At 36.8% G+C, this 20,230-nt stretch overlaps 1 protein-coding gene across 1 annotated transcript in view; it reads left to right on the top strand.

Annotated features, from left to right (window-relative positions):
- LOC150103022 (uncharacterized) overlaps positions 1–20,230 on the top strand; it is a 435,119-nt gene that overhangs the window by 225,828 nt on the left and 189,061 nt on the right. Inside the window, exon 13 of the mRNA XM_090398054.1 lies at positions 3,080–4,506. Coding sequence (XP_090254180.1) covers positions 3,080–4,506 — 1,427 coding nt within the window. The remainder of the gene's footprint in view (positions 1–3,079; positions 4,507–20,230) is intronic.

The raw sequence follows: 20,230 nt of genomic DNA, 5'->3' as shown, positions 1-20,230 counted from the left end.
ACATTAGCATGTGTCTGCTCATCTTCCATTCCTCGAATCACCTCCATCTTCTTAACACCAAGTTCTGCTAATTTTTCTGCACTTCTGTTATCAAACATGGTATGTAATTACGTACTTTATCAATTTATATATGTATGCACGTAAAAAAAATTAAATAGAACGACTAGATAGATTCAACATTAAAACTAGGATTCATACATATACGTTGTAGTAGCTCGGTAAACACTCAAACACTAGAGTGCTGCTAGCGTCGTTTCTCAGTCAACCACACTACAGTAAGAAAGCTTGCGCAGGCAACCGGCGTTATTGTGAATCGGCATAAATTGAACTGCCGTAAACCGAGGGCTGGCTGTATGGATATAAAGTAACAACAGGTATGATATTACAATGGTGTCTGAATAGTTCTCGGCCTCGACCATAGATGGCAACACTATCGGCAAGTTTTTTTTTCCTAAGTTGGATCATCTGTCATAAGCATCCATGTGAAATTGCAAGGCATTCTATCAAGTAGTTTGCTTTATACAGCTGTCTGAAGCAAAAGTGTTGTCTGTATCCCTTGAAATGGATAAAATTAATTATCGTGTGGTTATAAAATTCTTTGTAAAAGAAGGTTTAACAGCAAAAGAAATTCATTCGAAGTTCATAAAAGTTTATGGGCACTCTTCTCCTTCATTTTCGACAATTAAGAAATGGGTTGCCGAGTTTAAACGTGGCCATACCAGCCTTGAAGATGATCCACGTGAAGGATGTCCAAAAAGTGTAACAACACCAGAAATCATTGATCAAGTGCACAATATGGTATTGGATGACCGGCCAGTCAAAGTGCGTGAAATTGCTGAGACTATAGGCATTTCAAAAGAACATGTAGGATACATTTTGCATTAAGAATTATGAATGATGAGAGTGAATCCAAGTCTCATCTATGGATGAGACTTGGATTCACCATTACACACCAAAATCCAAACAGCAGTCAAAACAGTGGACAGAAGCTGGTTGTTCAGCACCAAAGTAGACAAAGTCGGTTCCATCAGCAGGAAAGGTCATGGCATTGGTGTTTTGAGATGCTAAAGGCATTTTGTTTATTAATTATCTTGAAAAGGGTAAAACAATAACCAGGGAATATTATTCTGATCTTTTAACCAGACTGGACAAAAAAATTCGTGAGAAAAGACCTGGTTTGCAGAAGAAAAAAATCATCTTTCATCAGGACAATCCAACTGCCCACAAAGGTGTTTTGGCATTGGAAAAATTAAGGAATCTGCACTATGAATTGTTATAACATCCACCCTATTCCCCAGATTTGGCTCCCTCTGACTTCTATCTCTTCCCAAAGCTAAAACTCTTCCTCGCTGGTCAGCGAGTTTCTTTGAATCAAGAGGTGATTGTATCTGTAAAGGGGTATTTTGCAGATCTTACTGAGAACCACTATGGGTATGGGATAATGGTGCTGGAGCATCGCTGGAATAAATGTATTAGTCTTAAGGGAGATTATGTTGAAAAATAAAAATAATTTTGAAATTATAAATCCGTGTTTTCATTGTTAGGCCGAGAATTTTTCAGACCACCCTCGTACTGATGACTTATGTGGGTAAGCATGTAGCCCCAGGTAGTTTCAGTTTCACATTAATTGGATCCATTTGTTACTTGTACACAAACGAACTGCATGTTTGCAGTGGTCATAATTTATCAAATTTCAAATGTCTCATGATGAGACATTTGAAATGTTAAAACAATACTGTTGTGGCCATGTTATAACAATAGTTGATATTCCCAAATCAAACTGAAAAGTACAAACAATGATAGTGTAATTGCAATTTATAAAATAAAATAAAAAATCTTCCCTTTAAAATGAACTCAGGGAGGAAATTAAGATGCAAAATTTCCCAACCAAAAAAATAAATAAATATATGCACGCACGCACCCACCCACACACACACACATACGCACACGCACCCACACACACTAAAAATCCTACCAAAAAAACATCACTTCCGCATCCACTTTAACTATCTGCATCATAAACATTCACATTAATATCATACATTATCACTTACAAGACACCCAGTTAAGCTAGTTTTAAGTAATTACTGCAGCATTACTGGAAATCCACGTTAGTGTAATTGTTTGTGTTACTCCTTTTTAGACAGAGACCTACACAGGAACTAGCAGATTACTTCTACTTTGAAGCAGAACTGTTAATAGTGTAATAAGTTAAATGTTAACATAAATGGGGCAGATTTCCTACGGTCCTACTATTTACATGCAAAGCCGTATTATTACACTATAACCACCACCAATGATTGTTTACATTTGTTTTATTTCACAGTTCAAACAGCAGAGGTTAAAAAGGTATACTTTGTTTGACTTTTTAATCTCTCTCCATTCTGAGAAGTGTCTTAACAGATGGTGGTGGTAAAGAAATTTTAAAATACAGTGTCAACTCTCATTATAACAAACACTCTCATAGCCTACTCACTCACTATAACATACTACTGAAAATTCCTGAGTAATGCCTCATTAGGCACAATGCTGTGGCAGAAGTAGTTCACTGAAGTAGTATTCCTGTGGTCCCTGCTAGTCTGCTGTAATATGAGTCGACTGATTCCTAGAAAAACCTTTTCCACCAGCATTATATTCATTTCATTTGTTTTTAGACCTATGGACATAATTTTTTATCTCTTCTACCCTTTGATAATGCACGGATTCATTTCATAGCTTTATGTAACCTGCTGTGATTGTTATAGAACATGACAAGTCCTGTTTTCAGAACCTATATTACTTTTGCCATGGATTCTTTATGGCAAAGACATGATAAAGAATCTACAAACTTAAAATATTTCACATAGAATTTCTTTGTATCTCATGTATAGAAATGTAGAAACGTTTTGTTGAATATGCATTTTATGGTTTTGAATAGACTTAAAAATGCCTATATATGCTCATTTTTAACCAAATGTCATATATATATATATATATATATACACAGTATATCATAAATTTTAGTAGTGAATTCTATACCTTTTATCTTCTATACTGAAATTTTTAACTTAAATGTATTAAAACTTATATTCTTTTTCAGAATAACAGTGCCAAGGTTAAAGTAGACAAGGAGATAAATAGTCATATATTTGAAGATTCCAAAGTAGAAGATCAGCAAAAAGAACATGTTCTTGATCAGCAGATAAAACAGGAACCAAGTGATGATGAAGATTCACCTGTTGAGAATCAAAATTCTTCTCTCTTGACTGAAATTCCAATGGTTTCCAGTCAGCCATTTCCATTTGTTTCTCATGCAGCTGCTCCATCTTTATCATATTTTTATGATACATCTACTGTTGTACACCTTAGCCATTGCCATACCACATCAATTCAAACAGAATCTGGAAAGCGATCACAAGGAACATCACCTCTAAATTCTGTTAGCCCATCATTACCTTTATTATCAACAGAAACAGACCAAACATTTCATTCAACTGATATGCCTGAAGATGAAGAAGAAAGTGACTGCAGTGACAGTATCAGCAAGCAAGAATTAACTCATGTTAAATTAACAAGTGGTAGTTTGGGTATTACCACAGCTACTCAGGTTGATATGGATGCTCATTTAACTTCAGATGAAAATGACTTTGAAGAAAAAGCTAAAGAAATGTTGGTTTCTCCTGGTGATACAAAATGTACGACACCAGACTTAAGGAAAGAAAGGTTGAAAATAGATGATGATCATTCCATTGAAGGCCAGGAAATCATTTCAAGTACAGATGAGAATATATGCCAGGAAGTTGCTAAAAAAAATAATTGCACAACTACTTCTGCAGAAGATGGTGATCATAATGAAGAGGAAAATGCTCCTGTTCTTCCAGCTGAAAGTAAACCAGTCATGGACTTCATTGATCATCATGGATTAAATCTACTTGTAGACAGTATAGAAGCATTTGCTTCTCAGGAGCAAGAGCCATCGTGTGTAGGATCTACAAATGTGCAGAGTACACATAAGAAAACGGTTGGTGAATCTAGCCCATTGACTAATTCTGCTAGTGGTGAAAACAATTACTCAACAGAAAATCTGTGCAAAAATATAAATTCATCTATAACTACTTCTCTCTTTCCACCTCTTGATTCTGCTTCTTGCACAGATGGTCTTGGATTACTTTGTGCTCTTGCTGAACAAAGATTTCTTCAAGAAACTATGAATTCTCACTCTAACAGTAATACACAAAAAGATCAAAACCTAGTAGACAATCATAATAATAATTCTATGCATAATTTAAATTATACCAGCAATTATCCCCATTCAAAAAGAGAGAGTGAAAATGTTGCAACCAAATCTATCCCAAACAAATTAAATTCACCTACACATTCCATAGGCAGTCCATTTAGACTTGGGACTTCTACAGACTCCATGGATCCTGCTGAACTTGAGATGAGAATGCGTTTAGCTGAACTCCAAAGGAAATATAAAGAGAAACAGCGAGAACTTGCAAAATTGCAACCAAAGAAAGAAAAAGAGTGAGTTATTTTATTTTTTTTTATAACATATTATTTGGGCCTTATATATGTGTGTGTGTATTATATTATATTTTTATTTATTTATTTTTTACCTGCTTTGGTTGATGGCCAGCTCGTAGCAGGATATCATATCTTGTGATTCAGTCTTATTTGACCCACAGAATCATCAGTTTATTTTTTGTATAACTGTCCTTTATAGCATTTATCTTATGCATTCATTTATTATATTATTATTTTTAGTGTACTAAAGCAAAATTTGCAGTTAAGTTTATCTTATGAAAAGACAAATGTTATTTGAAGCATTTAATACCTTTCCTTCCAACTGTTGTAATGTCTTCTTTTCTGTTTTGGCATTTTCTCCACTTCTCACCCATTTGAATGAAAACATACATAGTTGGCAAATGCTGAATTGCTGATTCAGAAACTCATACTAGATACTAGAATGAAATAATGATTAAATACAAGTAATTCCCACCTTTACGAATTTCCTGGCGACTGTTCGTAAATCAGGAATTCTTAAAGTGGGAGTTTTATTGCCTTAGAAAAAATGACATAAGTGAGAGTTACGTTCTTAAGAAGGAATATATAAAATATAAAATGAATATTAAATCATAAGAAAATACTTTACTGGCCAAAGATTTGCATATTTAAAAAAATAACATAAGAAAAATTTTAAATTAAAAAAGATTCTTTGAAAAAAAAATTAGCTCATTTCTATATTCCGGGTGAATCGGCAGCCACCGAGGTAGTAGGAGATATATTAGGAAACTTCAGTGCATCATTTTTTTTTTTTTTCAAAGGAGGCCCTTCGAGTGTCATCTTCTTTTCGTTTAAAATAGCTTGATAGCAAGCAGAAGCATTATTCATTTCGCAGGAAAATTGACTAAATTGTTCAAAGTCTGAATCTTGTGATTATCTTGTGATTCAGAGATTGCTTGAGCTTTTTCAAGAAGTTTAAATGCTTCTTCTAGGCCTCAAAGTGAAAAACCAAGTTGGAGCTTCATATTCGTTATCTTCTTTGTCTTTTTCTTCGTTTCTTTCTTGTTCCTCTAATTTAAGGAGATCATTGGGTGAGCGTTCCATAGTGTGAGATTGAAGCAGCTCATTAACATTACCTTCCAAAACTTCCATTTGCAACTGATTAGCTATACCTAAGATTGCTTGAGTTTCAGAATTCACAGGTTCTTCAAATCCTTTGAAATTATCATTAAACTGAGGACACAGTTTATGCCATACTCCTTTCATAGTTTTTTCGGAAAACTTTATGCCAGGTGCTCTGCGTTACCTGAATTGCATCTAAAATGTTGAATCTCTTCCAAAACGTTTTGATAGAAAAGTTTCCATCTTTATCAGTTGCTTCTGTTAACATTTCAAAATTCTCTTTGAGATAATGTGCTTTAAAAATCGCAATCACTCCCTAATCCATTGGTTGTAAAAGAAAAGTTGTATTTGGAGGTAAAAAGACTATTTTTACATTAGGAATAGCTAGGTGCATTGTCAGTTATCAGAAGCACTTTAAATGGAATTTGTTTTTTCTTACAATAAAGTTTCACTTCAGGAACAAAGTGATGCATAAGCCAGTCTTCGAATAGGAAACCCATGAGCCAAGCCTTCTTATTTGCCTTCCATATTACTGGGAAAGTATATTTATTAATTCCTTTTAAGCTTCTTGGATTTTCTGATCAATGCACAAATAAGGGTTTTAACTTGCAATCGCCAGCAATGTTTCCTCCTAATAGTAGAGTGATGCAATCTTTTGGTGCTTTAAAACCTGACATTGAGGATTCTTCATTTGTAATGTGAGTTCTTTCAGGCATCTGTTTCGAAAAAAGGCCTGTTACATCAACGTTAAAAACTGCGTTGGTGAGTAATTTCCTTCATTAATTATTTCTTCTGATTTCTCTGGATAAGATTTTGCAGCCTCACTATTATGCAACCATGTAGACTGCATAGATTGTGCATTTTTTACTTCTTTCAAATATTTTTTCTTTATCCTTTAAAATGGCGCAAACTGTAAAAGCGGCAAGAAAAAATTTCTCAGAAAGAGCTTTAACAGTGCTACCTGCTTGATGGCTGGTAATAATTTTGTATTTTTTCACTAATATAATTGCATTTCTTTTGTTCATTTTCTGGTTTTGCACTGTTGCTTCTTTTTTTAGACATTGTTGGAAAATTGAAAGAGCTATAGTTAAAAAGAAAACAAAATAAAAAAATCAGAACTAGCTTCTGTAAGGCAGATTTTCAAGCATCTCACTAAAGGTCCTATGTATCCATTAGTTCCCTGCATGAGCTAAGGATTGAATAATTCAGAAGCTACTCTAGAAACTAAATACTGACCTCCTGTGTGCCACTCCAGGTCATCATTAAGCAGGGTGCTAGCCCCATATCCTATAGTGAAAACATTCTACCACTGAAGGCATTCACAAACATCCATGCCTCCTGTTGTTGGATCATAGAAATGCTGCCCATTCAGCCAGTTAGGCTGAGTCAAGAACAGCATCTCCACCAGTGTATAACCTATAAAAATTTAACTTAAAAACAACAACAATTATTTAAATTTTTATAAACTGCATTGCTGGGTTATACTGGCCAGTTTTTCTGTAAAGCTCTGAATTCCATTTTTGGAAGTCAGCAATAGCTAGGAATTCCTGGCTCATCTTTTAAGCTACTGTACTGGCCATACACAAGCCTCTGTGAAGAATTCATCAGATTTTTTGACAAAAATAAAAAGTCTAGCCCTTTAGCCTACAGGCATCATGATTCATTTTTATATCCAGTCCTTATTTTCTGTATCTCTTACCGACATTCTCCAACTGTTATCAGATGAGTTCCCTCCAGACATAGTTGAACTGTTTAAATTTATCATACACTCTGACTATATCATCTGCAGGAACTAATTCTACAAACAGATTGAAGGAACTGCCATTGGAAACCCTTACCTCCTGCACTTGCTAATTTCTACTTATAGCATCTTGAGGAATCCCTATTCTCTTCAATACAACCCTAACTTTTCTTTTCAATTCAATATGTAGATGATATGTTTGCATCTGGCCAGACTCAGAAGAATCTCTATTTACCTTTCTAACCAAAATCAACAGCTTACACTCACATATCAACTTCACTGTGGAAAAGGAAACTAATGGATAATTAGCCTTTCTTGACATCCTCTTTTCACATACCCCTTCTGAAATACTTGCTACATCTGTTTACCATAAACCTGCCTTCACAGGCCACTACAAGGCAGCAAAATTCTCTCTCTCTCTCTCACTGACGTTTATACCAAACCAAGATCAGTGTGAATGCCTCCACTTGTACTTTGGACAAACAGGATGTTCTGTTGAAAAATGACTACAAGAATACCGATCTTAAATTAGCAAAAATAAACCTGAAAAAATCTGGCCTTGCTAAGTATGGAGTGGACACTGACCACACCACAATATCCTATGATCCAATACTTGCCTTTTACATTGATGTAGGTTTAGGTTCGAGTGGTTATTTAAAGAGAGTGCTGAGGCACAAAACCTGAAAAATCTGACCTTGCTCAGTATGGAGTGGACACCGACCAAACCACAATATATTGTGGGCCAATGTGGGCAAGATTTGGGAAAGTCATCCTCATAAATGATAAGCAATGGTGCATTTTCTCCACTCTGATTCATTAATTTTTAAAATTTAATTCAATATAATGTTGTGTCATTTCATTATCTAATTAAATTTTATTTTATTTCAGATCATTTAAATTTGGGCTTTATTGTTATCTTATTTTATTGTAACTACCCACTAAGTCACATCCGGCATGGAGCTCAGCTGTGTAAACAGGATTAACATTCTTTGTTCTAGCTTCACCCTGTGATTATGCTGATGCACTAATGATGACCAGTTATTTTCCAGTCACAATATTTATTATTATTATTATTATTATTATTCAGGCCTCCAAGGAGTCAAAAGACTCATCAAGGGAGGTCCTTCCTAAGACATAAAGTCTGTCAAGACTCATCGAGGGGAGGTTCCCCCCCCCGAGAAACACAAAGTCTATCATACCACTCTTTAAACTCACTGACCGTTCTCGCTCCCACCACTCCATCAGGCAATGCATTCCACGGCTCAACCACCCTCCACACAAAGAAACAACTCCTTACCCTCTTGCTCACAGTTTCCTTTCGTAACTTCCAGGGATGGCCTCTTGTCATCACTCCTTCCCGCTGTTCAACCAAGTGAAAGAACTCCCCAGTGTCAACCCTGTAACCACCTCTCAAGAGTTTAAAAGTCTCAATCATATCACTTCTCCTTCTTCTATCCACCAAACTCTGCAGTCCACATTCTCTCAGCCAATCCTCATAACTATCCTTGTACAGTCCTGAAACCATCTTTGTCATCCGTCTTTGTATCCTTTCCACAGTTAATTTATCCCCTTCAAATCCTGGGAACCAAATCTGAGGTCGCAAGAATTCAGACCCAGATAGAAACCTTCCCACAGTGCCTATTAATACAGCTGCCTACATAGAAATGTAAAAACTTTGAGCCCTTATAACTTTTTACTGAAGAATGTAAAAGAGGAACATTCATGCAGATCATAATCAGTATGCTTGAGTTTTGTATGATACATGGGTGCCTAATGTCAAGATATATAATATATTAAGGTACACAATATGATAGTCAATGTCTGTGATGGTTTGTCATCACAAGCATTCAGTATGTGCATCACTTGTCAACAGACTGTCACAACAGTATTCATCTTCCCTTTACATGCTGCCTAATAGAATACAGAAAATATGGAAGTCACTGCTGATATGATGTACTCTTTCAGCTGAACAATATCCTGTACTTTTTTTGAGTACATTTTAATATAACACACAGAAAAATATAGAATGGGATGAAGTTGTTGGGCCATTCATACTTCAAATGGAAAGCAAGAAGCATATTTTTCTTAAAATATGAAAAAATCTACAGTAAAATTCTTCTCCTAGGAATTGCCTCTGGAATACTCAATTAAATGTTGCATTTCTATTGTCACTGTGATTATCTTCATACATACATCAGGAAATGAAAGAAATAAAGATGTTTATTGATCAAACTTACTTGATAGAAGATATATGTAAGAATAATAATCAAGTGAGATCTTTAAATTCCTTATGATATGAAGGATTTGAGAGGTAAGACAGATTGAATGAATTATTGAATAGAAAAAAAAACAATAATAATAAAATAAGGGAAGATAAAGTGATGAGATAAGTATTGCAAAGGAAAGTTAAATTCCCATATAGACTAGTGAAATGATCAATAATTTTCTGAGCTCATATTATGTAATTTTTAAAATGGTGTATTAATTATCTTTTGTTTTTAATAAGAATTTAAAAGTTAGATATGTAGAATATCAGAAATTATTCTTATTGTGATTCTACAGGTAATATGACTTTGCTCTTCTCTGAGGAATAAAGAGAAGAACATACTAAATTGTATCTATTGTACATATACATTTGTTTTCAGTACATTACAGTAAACAATAATTTTTGCATACTTGAGCTTCTTTCTTTGTAATGCACAACATGTTGATTTTGAAGTCAGTATACTGTAAAAATAATCATAATAAAAATTCTGAATATTTTTACGTATTGTTATGTTAGTATGTTTATTTGTTTCGTTTTCATAACATGCATTATCGGCACTTGCGATGTGCCCGTTATGGAATTGTTTTGTCCAAAGTGATATGTAAAGAAGTTAAAAAATTGATGTACTTACTAGATTTGATCTTTGTATTACTTAAAAGAATTTGATTGTGGTTTGAAATATTAAGTTTTGTGTTTTATGAAGACATTCTGGTCGATTTCAATCGATGGTGAGTTAGCCGATCTCATACGGAGGTAGCAGGGTTTTTTCTCCCGGAAACTCGGGTTTTTCATCCCGCATACATACAAATCGGCCCTTCAGAACACACGCAATTTACAGACAAAAATTACTAGTTGTGGTGGTGTTGGAGGTGGGCGGTAGATGGCGTTGATTCGTAGTAGAGGTAAGGTGTAGGGACAGTTGAAGATGTCCTCCCGCGATGAGTCTTCGGACTCCTTGGAGGTATCAGGAATAATAATAATAATAATAATAATAATAATTCTCTTGTCGCTAACGGATACAACGTGTCAGCCATTTTACGGTACTTAGTTTCTGACTTTCATGGAGTGCGCATGCTCGCGGAGAAGTTTTATGGAGTGATTGACAGCTGACAAGAGAGCGTTCGGTATCTGGGTAACGGCTGTAAACAAGAGAGCGTTCGGAAGGAATTTAGAACACAGGCCGGCAGACATTTAGGTTCGGAAGGAACTTAAGTTTTTTAAGTGACATTCGGAGGAAAATTAATAGTATATTCCGAAAAAGGAATCGTGGAACTATTAAGTTTTAATGTGGAATAAGTATGTGGATAAATAAAAGGGAAATATTGCTATAAATCGTTTTAAAAGGAATACTGGAGGAAATTGGAAGAGAAAGGACCAAGGAATAAGTTTAAAGAAGAGGTATTGAAAGAAATTAAGTTACCAGAGGATGTGGAAGAATGGTGGGACATTAATAGTCGGAATATTAGAAAAATTGGAGAAGAGGTGCTTGGTATAACATCAGGAAAGGGACCACCTGAGGATAAGGAGGCATGGTGGTGGAATGAGGAGGTGCAGTTGGAGATCAAGGAAAAGAAAGAGGCAAAGAAAAAATGGGACATGACTGGAACTAGAGCCGACAAGGATTCATATAGATTAGCAAAGAAAAATGCAAAGAGAGCTGTGGCAAGGGCGAAAGCGAGGGCAGTTGATGAGGTTTATGAAGAACTGGAGAGAAACGGTGGCGAAGCTCAGTTGTTGAGAATAGCGAAAGCCAGAGATAAGGCCTCTAAAGACATAACATCAGTCAAGCAGATAAAGGATGCCTCAGGAGTAGTATTACAAGACGAGGACAAAATCAGAGGAAGATGGAAAGAATATTTCCGAAAACTACTAAATGAGGAGAATCCAAGAGAGAGGTGCGAGGATGGAGAGGTAAATGAGAGACCGGTGCAAGACATAAGTAGAGAGGAAGTGGTTTGGGTACTGAGAAAAATGAAGAATGGAAAGGCTGTGGGAGCAGACCAGATACCTGGGGAAGTGTGAAAAAGTTTGGGCAGTGAGGGCGTGGATATGTTATGGGATCTGATGTGTAAAATAGCCCAACAGGAAAAGATACCAGAGGAATGGAGGAAAAGTATTCTTGTCCCAATCTACAAAGGAAGAGGAGATGTTCAAGACTGTGGCAACTATAGAGGAATCAAGCTGATGTCACACACATTAAAAATATGGGAAAGAGTAATTGAAGCAAGGTTACAGCAGGAAACGAAAATTGGTGAGGAGCAGTTTGGATTTATGCCAGGAAGAGGGACAACGGATGCAATATTTGCTCTAAGGCGATTGATGGAGAAATATAGAGAGATGCAAGTGGATCTGCATATGGTGTTTATAGACTTGGAAAAGGCATATGACAGAGTGGCCAGGCAGGAGGTATGGAGGTGCATGAGGAAGAAGGGGGTGTCGGAGAAGTACGTGCGGTTGGTGAAGGAGATGTATGAGGGAACAGAAACTCAGGTCAGGTCTAGTGTCGGCACGACAGAAGGGTTCCCTATTGTCGTAGGGCTACACCAAGGGTCAGCTCTGAGCCCCTACCTCTTTGACCTGGTCATGGATGTACTAGTGGGGGATGTCAAGAAGGAGGCACCATGGAGCATGCTGTTTGCTGATTACATTGTTCTATGCGAATCATCCTGAGAGAAGCTTGAAAATACCCTGGAAGAGTGGAGAAAGGCATTGGAGAAGAGTGGCATGAGAATTAACCGTGAAGACTGAATATATGTCAATGGGGAGTGACGAGGATATCATCATATGACTCCAGGGTGAAAGGCTAATTTCAGGGAAGAAATTCAAGTACCTTGGGTCGGTTGTCGAGAGGAATGGTGACCTGGATGAGGAAATACAGCACCGAATAACATGCAGTTGGATGAATTGGAGGAAGATGAGCGGGGTCCTGTGCGACAAGAGAGTGAGTTGTAAGAGGAAAGGAAAGCTCTATAAGATGGTGGTGAGGCCGGCGATGCTCCATGGTGCGGAGACGTGGCCTATAACCAAGGCACAGGAGAGGAAGATGGAGGTAGCGGAGATGCGGATGTTGAGATGGATGAGTGGTGTGACAAAGAAGGACAGGATAAGGAATGACTACATCAGAGGGACGGTTAAGGTGGGACCAATTGGCAAGAAGATACAAGAAAGTAGGCTGAGGTGGTTTGGACATGTTGAGAGGAAGGGTGAGGAGTATGTTGGTAAACGAGTGGAGTATATGGAGTTGGAGGGAAGGAGGAAAAGAGGCAGGCCCAAGCTCAGGTGGGGGATAAGATGACAGAGGATCTTAGGGAGAAAGGATGGAGTCCGAAGGATGCTCTGGACCGGAGAACTTGGAAGAGGAAGGTTAAAGATTGGTGCGCCGACCCCGTTTAACATGGGATAAGGCAGAGTGAAAGAAGAAGAAGACTGGAGGAAACACTAAATGAAAGATTTATAGTAGATTCCGAAAAGGGAATCGTAGAGCTGTAAGTTTTTTTAATTGGAAAAGTTAAGACTGTCAATAAGCATTTAGTGAATAAAAGAAGAATTTGCTATTTACGTTCTAATGGAATGTTCGAGAAAACTCTGATTAGGAAGTTTCATCTGTATTAAGGATGCCAGATCTGACTATTATTTCTACTAAAAAGAGACAGAATTAAGTCAGGAAGATTTTTGTGTGTGCTACATGAATGATGAAAAAGGATCCTGTAAAATGAAGAATAGAGTCATATATCTTCTGAAAAGGGCCTTGACAGAGAGAGAAACTGGCTATGAACATTTTGTCATTTTGAAAACAAAGTGTTTAGTCTTAAGTGTAAGTTTATTTTAAAAAGGCCTTGGATCCAATTAATTTGTAGTTATAGTCATTAGCGCACCCAGGGAGGGGGCCAAGGGGCCCTGGCCCCCTCCAAAAGAAAAAGGAAAAACACTAGAAAAATCTTTTCTAATTAAAATTCTTCTTTTTTTTAAATTTATGTTGTGTCATGTCTCCTATTTCTCTGCTACTTATGAATTAGCGGTCACATAAGGTGGGAATGCCTTGTAGCTCTCTGGAATCCTGGCCACTGTGAACGCAATGCGAACGAAGTAGTGCTCGGAAGCTACTTCGTTTGCCCGAGCAGAGCCAGAGGACATAACTGGTATTATGTACTGGCGATCAGTGCAGATGCTCAGCCATAGTTCGTATGCAATGCACAGTGTGTATTCTCAAATCGTCTACTCAACTCCCCCCCCCCCCCCCCCCAAGATTAAATCTTGACTGATCAGCCCCCTCCAAGATTAAATCCTGAGTGCGCCACTGGTTATAGTTATGTAATATTGTTTGAAGTGTATATATATTGTTTTAGTTTTATTAAATGTGTTTATTTTGTATTTGGTCTTGAGTCGGTGATTAATTGGATTCTGAAAGAAAGAGTTAAGATCATTGCACCAATTGGAGTGAATCCTTGTGCACATAATAAAATATAGGTACACTCGGAATAAAAAATTAATTGTTAGAAACAGAGATCATCTCTATGGTAGGATTAAATATTAAGATAAATATGAATATCCTCAATATAAAAATCCATCAATTATTAACAATACCATCATGGATACTATGAATGTAAACTATTTTGACTAACCAGTAAACAAATTAAAATTATATATATAACTGACTGTTAACATAAAAGGTTGGATACAGAGAAAAGAAGGGGTTAATACAAGTGTGTGTATGTGTGCAGTGGCGCACCCAGGATTTAATCTTTGGGGGGGGGGGGGGCAAGTTGAACGGATAAAAATTTGCATTAAAAATATTTTTATCCGTTCAACTAAAATTCGTTCAATTTCATTCATTCAATAAAATTCATTAGGTAATTATAAAAATTTATTTAAAGAATAAAATCCAGTTTTCTTTTCTTTTTACAAAGCTCTTAAATTATTTCAGTCGTGGTTACATTAATCTCTCCCTATGTGTATATATATTTAGCAAAGCCAGTCCGTTCAATCGTGATTGTGGCATAGTAGAAATCTTAAATAGGTTTTTAAAAGGCATAAGTTAGAAAATGACCTTTCGCTGACGCATGTTGTTACTGGAAGCGTTGCAAATATTTTTAATAAGTTATAGATGTTAGGATATATCATTTTGTCACACTTTGAAACTGCATGAACAGCATTTTTGCATGGAGCTGTTGCAAACGGTTTTTCAAATTTCTTATACTATAACTTGAATTCGACATTCAAAATTGCTGGATTTGTATAAGGCAAATCACCGGCATAAAATTCGCACAATTGACAAAAATCTTCCATTGCATTTGCTGTTGGAGCATCTTTTCCATTTGGTAGAAAAGAAAAAAATATATTTCAAAATGTTGTGGTGCCAAGTGAAACATTTATGAAGTTGAGTCAATATTTGGTCAATAAATGAAATGAAATAGTTTTCCTGAAATACTCTTCTACAGAATCGGCTGGAACATTGGACCTTAATGTTAGTTTTGATGAAGTCCTTGGCTTTTTAATGTCAATATTAAAATTATTGGCTTTTATACATGCTTCATCGTAAATATCTTTAAATGAAGAATCTGGTGTTTCATGAACGGTATTTAATTGAGCCACATCATCATCAACAAAATTTAGGGCAATTAAGAGGTCACTGTCAGATTTTTGCATTATTTTAGACAATGGTAAGGTGCATGCAAATATTTTTTGCAAGCTAAATAAAGATATTATAAATCTTAAAAGATATTAATATTATAATATTATAAACAACAAGGACGTCCTATCTTTTAGGGGTATTGAAGAAAGTGTGTACCTTTTCAGTTATGCCAATGCAATTTATTATTTGTCAGATATAGCATTTCCAAGTGCCAAATTCAAACTATGTGATGCACAATGAACATATAAAGCTTGTCGATATTATTGTTACATAACATCCCCAGGTAGTCCAAAGACATATCGAGGAAGGGCACCTACTCTACAACTCTCCGTCTTCACCAACCACAACTACAATCATCATCATCATCTACACCAATGCTGTCTACAGCCGACCACTACCACTAGTATTTTTACAGGCAATCACAAACATCCATGCCCACGCGGGATTCGAACTCGCAGCCTTTTAGCTGGAGAGTCGGCCAACCAGGCCGGATATATAGATAAAAAATTATAATAATAATGATAACTGATAATTAAGGAATTGACAGCATACACTAGAAATATAAATTAAATAAACTTTAATATATACTTTCCGATATTTCGGCAAATGTCACATTGCCATCTTCTTGGGAACTTAATACAAAGACACGTGCACACAAGTACTACATAACAGCAAATGAGAACCGATGCTAGGAAGCTAACGTTTTCCTAAAGTCCTGATGGTGCCTCCTGGCGGGCTATATTGGTAGTTCTTGGCCTTTGGGCTGAAGTTCTTCTGATAAATGTTTCCCAAATTTGGGGCAGTTTCATGCATCCAAATTTGTTGAGGTTTGGCATGTTCCTAAGGGCTGAGGCTGATTCCATGAATAGTCTTTCATATTTGAACTTGCTGCAGTGTATTACTGTGGCTTTCTTCCATCTTATTCTGTGGCGAGTATCCAGAGCATGGTCTGCAAGCCCAGAGTGGCTGTACTGGCGAAATCAGATGTAATTGTGTTCTGAGATTCTGATATTTGCTGTCCTGCCTATTTGGCCAAAGTAGGACAATTTACAGCTGCAAGGGACCTGGTATACACCAGGTAGGTCTAGGGGAAGTAGTTGGTCTTTAGTGGAGTGGATAAGGGATGCCAATTTTCTGTGTGGTCTGTAACAAGTGGTCAAGTCATGTTTTTTTAAGATTTTGTTGATTTTTTCCGAGGTGCCTCGGACATAGGGAATGGTGATGGATTTAGAGTAATCTTTTTTGTGAAGGTGGGGGGGGAAGGTGGGTTGTGGATAACTGGTTTATGTATTTTTTGGATTCTTTTGGGGGGGAGCAGCCATTGGCTGAGAAAGTGTCATGGATGTGATTTAGTTCAGTGGTTAGGGCTTGATCATTTGAACAGATTATTTTTGCCCTGTTGAATAGTGTCTTAATAACTCCATATTGTTGTGAGGGGGGGGGGGGTTATGGGATTGTTGGCGAATGTATCTGCCTGTATGGGTGGGTTTTCTATAAACTGAGAAAACCAAGGTTCCATCAGGTTGGCGGGTGACTAGTGTGTCTAGGAAGGGGAGGTTATTGTTTTACTCTTTTTCCAGGATGAACTTGATTCTAGGGTGTTGGTTGTTTAAATGTGTTAGGAAGGAAAGGAGTGAATCCGGGCAATGTGGCCAAATAGCGAACACATCATCAACACAGCGAAGCCACATGGTAGGTTTTTGTGGGGCTGAATTTAAGGCTTTCTCTTCAAAAGTCTCCATAAAGAAGTTGGCCAAGGGTGGAGAAAGTGGTGAACCCATGGCTGTCCCTTCTATCTGTTTATAGAATTTTTCCTGCCAAACAAAATAGCCTGAGTTCATTGTAAACTGAAATACGGCTGAGATATCGGGAGGAAATTTAGCTTGGATTAGCTCTAAAATTTCTTTGAGGGGGACATTTGAATAAGGAGGAGACGTCAAAACTGACCATTATGTCATTATTTTGGAGTGTAAGGTTTTCTATACTGGCTTTGAAGTGGGCTGAGTTTTTTATGTGTGATGGTGTGTTGCCAGTATAGTGTGAGAGCGCTTTGGCTAAATGCTTGGCTAGTTTGTAAGTGGGGGAATCAGTGCCATCCACTATGGGACGTAATGGCACATTTTCTTTATGTATTTTAGGGAGCCCATATATGCGGGGGGTCTAGAGTTATATGGTTTCAGTCTGTTGGTAATCTCCACAGGCCAAGAAGTGATCTTCTTAAGGAGCTTATGGAGTTTTCTAATTTGAGAGTTGGTAGGATTGTATTCAATAGGGAGGTAAGTGGATCGATCTAATAGTAAAGCCTTGAGCTTACCTGTGTAGTCATTAAGATTGAGTACCACAGTGGCGTTCCCCTTATCCACTTTGGTGATCACTATTTCTTTGTTTTTCTTCAATTCTTGTAGTGACTTGCATTCACTAATGGATATGTTGGATTTTGGAGGTTTTGCTTTTTTTGAGAACACAGGCTACATCCAATCTAATATCGTTGGCGATGTGGTTCGGAAGGTGGCGAATCCTGCGTTCAATTTGGATCATTAATTCCTTGGCCGATAATTTCTTAGGAGCAATGGCGAAGTTGTGACCACGTGACATAGCGTTGAGTGCTTCAGGCTTCAAGATAACTAAAGAAAGGTTGACTACAGTGTTGGTTTGTAGTTTAGGTTTGGAATACAGAGCCGACATATCAACAAGTTTGAAAAATTAATAAAGAACTCGGCGTCCAAACCTAAACTACAAACCAACACTGTAGTCAACCTTTCTTCAGTTATCTTGAAGCCTGAAGCACTCAACGCTCTGTCACGTGGTCACAACTTCGCCATTGCTGCATGAGATTTTCGACTTCTTCAAATAATTCGGGAAATTCACTTCTCACTGAAGGCGAGATCCAGAATCGAGCCAAACCACAATCACGGAATTGCATTTTAAGCGCATTGTCACTTGTAAGCCCAATTAGCTGCTATTTTTTCGATAATGAAAGGTTGTTCTCGTGACTGCAAGCCTGAAATGGATCGTGAACTCACAGAAATTCCTTATAAAAAGTTATTCGGAAAATGTTTCCAAATTCTGTTTCAGAATTTTGAGGTGGACACAAACCCTTTCCCAGTGGTTAAATTCTAAACTAATAAGTTTCGGGGCCCTATACAAAATAACCAATTGTATTTACCTTTTGAATACTATCCGGGGAAGCTCCCCCCCCCCCCATCCCTTTCATCACGTGTTCGTAATCAGGCTACTGTTGATATTGACTTTATATACACGTTCAAAACTGTAAACAATTGTTGAATAATAACACAATAATGTAGGCATAATTACCATAAAGGGAGAAAAGTCACAAAACAGAAAAATGTTCCTACAAACTAACCAGTTGTATTTACCTTTGAATGCTATCCACTGGTCGAGTGTCCAACACATCAGCAAATCTTTCCTTTCGTTAAACATATTAATATTATCACATTGCAACTGATTGGAATTCTGTGTTTCTGTGGATTCGTTACAGACCTCTTTCTCTTCAGAAACTACACACAAACTGTCATTACAAACTCGTTTTGTATTATCACTGTCCTCCGAGATATTTTTCTGTTTAAAGAAGGTACCGATGTACTTATCCATAATTGAAATACCGTACTTACTCACATATAACTCTCATCCCTGATTTTACTTTTTGAAAAAAGAAATGAAAAAGTTTCACATATACCTTGCAAATGAAACAAGCTGAAACACTTTCAGAGCAGGCGATAGTAACTTGCTCCCGTGGTAAACAACACACCCTCCCTCAGTAGCCACTATATTGCAGAGGCAAGAAAAACAAGTACTTTTATTATGTCAGTGATTAAGGTATAAGCAGTCTGTGTAATATATTTCTCAACAAATAGTGCAATTAGAGACAGCTGGGATAAAAACGACACTAATTAATAAATCATATGTCCCCTCATACGGAAACTATGCTGTATATATAGACTCAAGCAAAACCATATGTTGCACTGGCAAACACAGTATCTAACTAAAAACTATTGTTATTAATTAGATTGTGTGGGTTCACTCGGCAGCAATAAAATTCAACCGAAAGTATTAAAATTTGTAAACATGTTAAAACTAAGATATATATATATATATATATAGAATGCTGTTATGGCAGTTTCACATATTATTGGAATTCGGTTGAAGAGAGTTAGCATTTCAACTCAATTGTCAGCTTGCTTTTTGCGCGATTTCCGAAAAATATATAAATACTGGAGTTAACTCACAACACATTTTGTCTAAGTATTACTTAGCACTTCTGAAGATATTTGAGCCTTGGTTGAAGGAGGAAAACCTTCAACAATAAAAATCAATAAACAACAAGCAATTGGTTGAAATGTGGTCATGTGGACAACACATGTTCGCTTCAAATCTGACAAAACAGCAAGGGAAGGTGGAAGCAATAAAACCATATTGTTTTTCACTTTACCCCTCTTTTATTACTCGTCATTCTGCCACTACAAATTAAAATAGTGGCAGAATGTCCATGAACCTTCTGCCACTATTTTTTTTTTACGTATTCATTTATTTTAATAATTTTTACTTACGTATTCAATTTTAATTTGTTTTGTTTGGATAATTAAAATATATAGATTTATTTGGTTAATTTAAGCCTGTGGACCATGTGTCCCACCGTTGCAGACCACCTGTGATCCGCAGACCATAGGTTGAGAAACGCTGCTATAGGGTTCTCTCACCTTATGTGACCCCTAATTCATAAGTAGTATAGAAATTGAAGACATGACACAACATAAATAAAAATTTAATTTTAATTAGGAAAAGTATTTTGGAAAATTTTTTAGTGTTTTTTAATTTTTTCTTTTTTTGGGGGAGGGTGGGGGGAAGAGCCCCTTGGCCCCCTCCCTGGGTGCACCACTGTGTGTGTGCGTGCGTGCGTGCACACACTTGTGTTAATCTGCTCTTATTTCAAATCATTAAAAACAATGTGAGCATTTGCTTTTTT

Source organism: Typopeltis vanoorti, chromosome 9, assembly GCF_054136105.1.
Source record: "Typopeltis vanoorti isolate ZY-2024b chromosome 9, IOZ_Tvanoo_1.0, whole genome shotgun sequence".
Taxonomy (NCBI): Eukaryota; Metazoa; Arthropoda; class Arachnida; order Uropygi; family Thelyphonidae; genus Typopeltis; species Typopeltis vanoorti.
Note: the sequence above shows the minus strand (reverse complement) of the source record. Positions and strands in the feature narration are given on the sequence as shown.